At 38.2% G+C, this 7201-nt stretch overlaps 1 protein-coding gene across 1 annotated transcript; it reads left to right on the plus strand.

Moving 5' to 3' along the window:
- Nucleotides 1–482: 482 nt before the first annotated feature.
- Nucleotides 483–4541, plus strand: tmem160 (transmembrane protein 160). The gene is made up of 4 exons (XM_079247022.1): nucleotides 483–779; nucleotides 1067–1091; nucleotides 1209–1301; nucleotides 3351–4541. Exons 1-4 carry the CDS (start codon nucleotides 555–557, stop codon nucleotides 3665–3667), a joined length of 660 nt encoding a protein of 219 aa, XP_079103148.1. The 5' UTR covers nucleotides 483–554; the 3' UTR covers nucleotides 3668–4541.
- The last annotated feature ends 2660 nt before the right edge of the window (nucleotides 4542–7201 follow it).

Genomic DNA, 7201 nt, shown 5'->3' on the forward strand with positions numbered 1-7201 from the left:
GTTTAGTGAATCACGGGTCGAGGAGCAAAGCAATCTGCAGCCATAGCCCTCAGTCTTTTTCTGCTTATATTTTTCAATAATAATACATGTTTGTAAAAGAAACTCTTCTTTGTGTTGTTTTTTTAATGAACGGTATCCTTGAGTCATTTTGTCCTCTAGCGCCCTCATGTGGCGTAAATTAATATTTGCCTAAATATTCGAGGGACTAAAATCCTGAATTTATTTGACTAAAAAAGACAATTTCGTTAAAAGAATAATCAAACATCAACATAGGAAAACGAATATTAACAACATTTAAAATTATATTCAAATTAGACCGACATCCCCTTTTCAGGGCCCCGAGATCAATAAGAAAACTCTCGCTTCTCGTAGGAGTAACTAGCTTGAGTTGTGTTTTTTTAGTCTGAGGCAAGGTGGCGCTGTGATAATTTTGCCCACCATTGACGGAGACTCTTCCGGGTTCTTGTTGGGCTTGTGAGAGTTCAGAGGGCATGCATAGGTCGTGTTGTGTTTTTCGTCTATTATTATTTTAGCCCGCTGGAACTAGTGATGTTATGGCTTTCTTGACTCTCTTCGTGAGGAGGCAGCTGCCGCAGACGCTGACCCACGTCGCCCGGGCTGTGAAGCTGAGCCGGTCTCCCTGTAGTTGGGCCCCGATGAGGAGACTGCACGGATCGTCTCGACAGCGTGCTGGAGAGAAGGGACCGTGGGGGAAGAGCCGGGGACCGGAGCAGCCGCAGCAGTACCAGCTTACAGACCTTGATAAAGCAGATGCTTTGGTAGGTCCTGTCCATATGGAGTTCCCATCTTTTTTCCTCTCTGTTTTCAGTGAGGCTGCAAGTTTTTCTTTCGTCTCTCTTCTTTTCGGCTCTTCTCTTCACTGGTTTTCACAGCAAATCACCTGTCTCCCATCAAAGCCCCTTTCTCACACACCAGCCAGCTTCATGTCCCCTTTCACAACATCCATAAATCTCTTTGGTCTCTAGTCTTCATTCTTGGTAGTACTTCTATAGCTGTCATCTTTAGCTCCAAATGTTGCTCACACGTCTTTTTTTCTGACTTCCAGATGCTGAGAAAGTCCCACGAAACAGGTAATTTCCATCCACATTTTTGTGTGGTTCATATGAGAGTTTTGTGTTTCAAAGGTCATTTATACTGATACCCTTTGTTAATGGAAGCATGTTTTTTTTGTTTGTTTTGTTTTTCAGGATTTCTCTCCTGGTTTAGGAATGGCCTACTGGCAACTGGGATTGGAGTCATTGCCTTTGTCCAGAGTGAAGTGGGACGAGAAGCGGGATATGGTGAGGACACATTGTTTTATGGACAGTAGAGTTCTGCTGCATGTTAGCTTAGTTAACTTTACGCTTCATGGTTTGGATAAAATTTTTGTGATTCATATTAACAACCTCATTTTCAAATAGGATGGAAAACTAAAAAGTAAAAGAGTGAAATGATTTGGAATTAAACGCCTTTACCTAATTAAGCATATATAATATCTAACATGTAAAAATGAAATTAGATCCCAAAACACATTGAAAAAAAAAATGGAATAGAGCACCAAACAACCAAATTCTGTTTCGGTAGGTTGCGTTTATATGGTACCTAGTTTCATTCATTATCCTAACCGCTTAGTCCAATGAAGGGTCGCGGGGAAACTGGAGCCTATCCCAGCAGTCTTTTGGCGAAAGGCAGGGTACACCCTGGACAGCTCGCCAGTCCATCGCAGGGCCACAACCACTCCTGCTTACACTCATTCCTATGGGCAATTTAGAATAACCAATTAACCTAACATACATGTCTTAGGATGGTGGGAGGGACCCAGAGAGAACCCACGCAAGATAAGGATATAATTTTCCATTAAACTATAGGATCTGATTTGAAAGTGTTGTAATTTTAGTATATTATGATTACGTAAGATTGTCACAACATAAAGTCCTGTGGATCACGAAGTGGTTTGAAAACAATGCGCCACTGATTTCTACTGCAGAACAAGAGCATTTGTCTTTATCTGATATTTGTTTACCTTTGTCATAACCGATGTCAACATCACATACGGTGAAACCCATCCACCTGCGGTATTGGTATATATACCTGTTATGACAGAATTAATTTCCCCTTCATATAAAGGGGGTGACCATCAGTTGTTTCCAGACACAATCCAATATTTGTCTTAAAACAAATTCAGTTCTCGGAAAATTGAGGGTGTAACCAATTAACCTAACATGCACGTCTTTGGACGGTGGAAGGAAGCCGGAGTACCTGGAGAGAACCCACGCATACACAGGGAGAACATGCAAAGTCCACACAGAAAGGCCACTGTCGAACCAACGACCTTCTTGCTGTGAGGCCACAGTGCTAACCACTATTCCACAGTAGAATTTCATATTTAAAATTTGAAATTATTTCCACTGGGTTAAAGACACAATAAAATAAAATAAAGATTGCAGCATCGATAAACAGCATCTGTGATTGCATGAGGTTTCATTAGTGCACATAGCAAATAATTTACCTCCATCACTTTACTGCATTTTAAAGTAACATATACAGCCAATATTCAAACCTTTTAAACATGTAAACAGCAAATATAAAGTAATGCAAGTTTAATACCATTTCAGCTGCTTTTCTAAAATGTTTCATCATTAGGAACATTTTAGGAAATCCTCACTTTTGAACATTTTCAGGATGGTGCCAGCCCTAGATTATTTTTAAACCAGGGGATTTGGTTACTGCTAAAAAAAAAAATCTGTCTTTCTATTTGAAATAAGTATTTTTATTGCATAATAAATTGTGAAAACACCTTTGCGCTCTTTGTGCTAAAATTGGTCCATTTAAAAAAAGAACCTTGTATTGGATGTCCGCTTTTGTACAGTTGTGGCTGCAACTTTATGATCAATTATTTCACAAGGATTTCTGCAACTGATTAAAATCAATGTAGGCAAAATGGAACCAAGGTTCTTTGTATCTAGTTGTAACCCTTGATGTAAAAACCTGGCACACCATACCCCTCACAGACCTTCTTAAATCATTAACTTGTTATTGATTGACTTCTGATACCAATATTTAAAAACCCCTGAAAACAAAACAGCAGTTAGTCAAGTGATGAAACTCATTATTTACTGGTCTATTTCATGCGTTTTAACAGTAAATTATGGGCAAAACTTGCATAATTCCTCAGATACTTTAGACAGAAAACCAAACCATAAAATATTCCTCTTAAATCTTTTATTTTCATCTGAATAAGTGAGAGAACGTGTCGATCCAGCCTGGCTTCTTCTCAGAATAAAACACGTGTTTTGAGGAAATGAATGAGGCCTCTGCAGTAATACCTTGTTCATGTGTTTTTGCTACAGCCTTCTTCATCCTGGGAGGGATCTGTGTGTCGTTTGGTGGTGCCTCATACATTGGCAGCCTCTTTGCCATGCGGAGGCTGATGCTGCTGTCTGTGCCAGCTCTGCTGCTTCAAGGAGCCGTGGTTGGCAGCGTCGCCCTCTTCTGGCTCTGCGCCGTATCACTGTACATTGGCCGACTGGAGGTGGAGATCATCCACGAAGAAGAGGAGGGAGAGGATGACGGAGAATGCCGGCAGTGCCGCGAGAGGCGCGAACACCGGGGTTACTCTGGCTCTCATGACGACGAGGATGGTGACAGCAAGGGGCAGAACAAGTAGAGATCTTCTAGGAAAGGACAGCGGAAAGGTGTGTGTTTGTGTCACTCTGATTCAGGGTTTATGTAATTTGTATGTGTGTGTGCAAGGAGCCTGGGTACTGTGTGAGTGCGAGATGCAAATCTATTATAGAAAATAGTCATTCAGGTGATTAAAGACTTGCAGACCTTTTGGAAAACTGGTCGGAGAAAATGCTGAAAATTGGTGATAATTCGGTAGTTAAACTACACTTTTGTCTTTTTTTTTTTCTTGGAGGACTTCTTGTAATTTGATACATTCTATGCTGAATCATTTATAAATATTAGTCAATCTTAAAGTTGCATTGATTGTTTTTTATTAACTCTATTTTTACATCCTCTCATCTACTTTCCATGGCACTGGATGCAGCCAACAGTTTGTCTTTCAGCTTATTTAGTCAACTGTGAAAAGTTGAATTTTCACAAAAGTCTTCAATTAAAGACAGAAACTATGAGCGTAAAGATTTGACACACAATGACCATGTTCGAATATTTTGTTTGGATTGAAAAAAGGAAAAAAACAGGGCTTTCTTTTTACACATCTCCTTTTTTCTTTGATATTTACAATTGCAATGGCACTTTCATCAGCTTTTGTTTGCCTCTTTAGCACCTGTAGACCTATGAAAACAGATTTTTTTTGTGATGTTATATTTTGTTCTGTATTGCTGATATTCATGGACAGTATCAGACTGAAACCATAAACTATTTAAAGTCAGATTAAAATGATTAAGTTTATCAGAATAATTTCTGTTTGAATGGGTGTAAAAAGTCAATGACATTGAGTTTGTTAAAATAGTTTACTATTGTTTACTTTTGTCCACCGCATTCAGTGCACCCAACTGTGTACAGAAATAAAGAAAATGGATCAAAGTGTCACTGTAGTCCTTCCATTTATAATATGATATTTCTACTTTTATATTTAGTATGATTCTGTATGTGGACCCTCATGGGTTAATATTCATTGGTCATACTTGTTATTTTGTTGTCAAAATATTTCACTGTGTAATCTATAAAGATTTTCAGATGGAATATTTTATTCATCTAAGATCATCCAGATCTAAGAAATGTTGTTGAAGAGTTCCCTTTACCTTTGTGAGCACGTTTAAATAAATACCTGGCATTTACTAAATTTAGTATTGATTTAGTTAAGTATCCATTAGTATCTGGTTAGCTTTATGGGCAACTATAAAGAGGGATAAAGGCACAGTTACATGATTGGAGTTCAAGATTAAAGATAAATTTGTAATTTTAGGTTAAAAGTTAGAGGAAAATCAACTGATTTCACTTTGTTAGTTATGGAAATTCTCTCAGCCCAAATATATAGACTTACACTTATTAAATCCAGTCCTAGTATGGTCTATATCATTCATTTTCCAAATATAACACTGCATTTTGTAAAAAATAAATAAATAAATAAAGAAGATTATTTTAAATAAAGAAAGTCTATTATATGTTCATCTAATTTTGCCAGAAAGTTTGGCATGCAACAAAACTGTGGCAGGTTTACTTGCCTTTAGCTAAAGGTGGTGAGTGTTCAAATCTTAAGGTTTGTTTCTATTATCCTCAGCACCTAAACAACCCTAAAAGCAATTACCATTTTCTAGTGTCAGGTCTTTTCTTTCTCCTGTCATTCAAAGATAAAAGATGGATAAAAATCAGCACTTGCCAAAAAGCTTCAATGCTGCCAGCTGACAAAACACTTTCTAAGTTCAGTGCTTCCAAGAAAAACATCACAAAACAAAATGGCAAAGAAAAGAAACATGGATGATCTTTTGAAAAGTGCAATATATCTAGACAAATAGCACAGAACTATTGATCATAGGTTTAAAAATTTTACATGCCATGAAAAATGCAGTCATTCATAATTTTCTTTTCTTTCCAGAAAGCTCCAGGAATGTCTGTGAATAGATAATAAAATGTCAAATTGAACCAAAAACTCTCATCTACCCCCGTTTTGAATGCCACACATTTACAAGTCCTTGGACAATGTGCCTGTTCTCCCACTGTCACTACACATGAGTGGAAAGACTTCATTGCCCTCTTGTGGTGACAACAGAGCTGATTGCAGCTGTTTGAATCATTTTTGCATCCGGCTTTCAGTGAAATGTGTGATGTGAAAGATAACACATAAGAATGTGGAATGAGGAAGAAGCTTGTGTGACTAAAAGTCAAGGACCAAAGGTCACTTTAAGCAGACGAGGAGAGAGGTTTATATTCAAACTCTACGCTGTACCATACAATGTAATTTTAAGCTGCTGCCTGTAGGAAGCCAGAAGAGGCTCCAGTGTGGTTGGCAGAGGATGGATCTGGTCAGGCAAAGATGCCACAGAACACTGTAATATCTAAAAAAAAAAAAAAAAAGATGGTTTAATGTCATAGAGTTTGTTACCCAACAAAACACTTCAAGAAGAGTTACACACACCAGATTTGTATGTCCCTTTACCAGGACCATCAGGTCTCTTAGTGCTACATGATGTGTAGCACGAAAGAAAACTGATTCTAATTGTGTGAAACATTTTGACGAAGCTGGTTTGGTTTTGGCTCCTTTGAGTCCCCCTGTGGTGATTTAACAGAAATGTCACATTTAGTCATTCCTGCAGGGAGAAAAGAGAAAAACAAACTGTGGACTATGTCACTATATTACAGCCAGACTTTGGCTGGGTTGGTCTCGTCCACTAAATAATGATCTCACCAGTACAATCTCACCCTTTCCTCAAATTCTGAACATCTCTCCATCTTCTTGGAAGCACAAACAAGTACCAGTATACAAATATATCTTTATAAACTGACTCAGTGGTGAGGTTTTAAGTGTGCTCCTATATTGACATGTCATTTAGTCCCACAAAAGTCTAATATCAAGAAAAAAAAAGGAGGAGGAGGCATCTCCTGTCTGAATCTGAAGGAATAAATAACATTAACTTTATCTATAAGTTAGTTTTGCCTGTATTTTACAGACACGCTGTACCAGTGATTTCCTGGAAGTTTGACATCATTGTGATGTTGGAGGTCACCCAGTGATGATTCTAGTATTATAATATATATTAATATTTAATATTACACTTTGATCATATCCCAGTCTGTGAAAATTCCCTTTGTTTGGAGGAGGAAATCAACCCATTTCCTGAAGAGATCATGTATTAGTTATCACCTGCCTTTCAGTTTTAGGAGTTGTTGGACATTTCGATGATTAGATAATAAAGCTGCTTCATCTGCAAAACAAAAGGTTGGGCCAATGTGACGATCTATGATTGCTGTTTGTACCGTGCTGCAGGCTGGACATTCAGATTTAAAGAGAAGATGGAATGATGACAATATGTCCCTTGTCACATCAAATAAAGAGAGGTATTCAAGTTTATGACTTCTTGAACATAACAGGCCATGTTACTGTATAGTGTATGGCAAACATAGTCAGTGTGCTAAAATGACTGCGGCTTTTGTTCTCTTCTTACCTGCTGGGTCTGAGAGGAAGTACGGGACCTGGCATGATCCAGGAGAGCCCTCCCTGCTCAGGCATCTCACT

This window comes from Telmatherina bonti, assembly GCF_933228915.1.
Source record: "Telmatherina bonti genome assembly, chromosome: 9".
In the NCBI taxonomy this organism is placed as follows: domain Eukaryota; kingdom Metazoa; phylum Chordata; class Actinopteri; order Atheriniformes; family Telmatherinidae; genus Telmatherina; species Telmatherina bonti.

What these genes read in the sequence shown, in the direction of transcription:
- tmem160 (XM_079247022.1), top strand. Translation starts at nt 555, where the DNA reads ATGGCTTTCTTGACTCTCTTCGTGAGGAGGCAGCTGCCGCAGACGCTG. An exon ending in TTGATAAAGCAGATGCTTTG is followed by an intron (nt 780 to 1,066) that starts GTAGGTCCTGTC and finishes TCTGACTTCCAG; the next exon opens with ATGCTGAGAAAGTCCCACGA. An exon ending in GAGAAAGTCCCACGAAACAG is followed by an intron (nt 1,092 to 1,208) that starts GTAATTTCCATC and finishes TTTGTTTTTCAG; the next exon opens with GATTTCTCTCCTGGTTTAGG.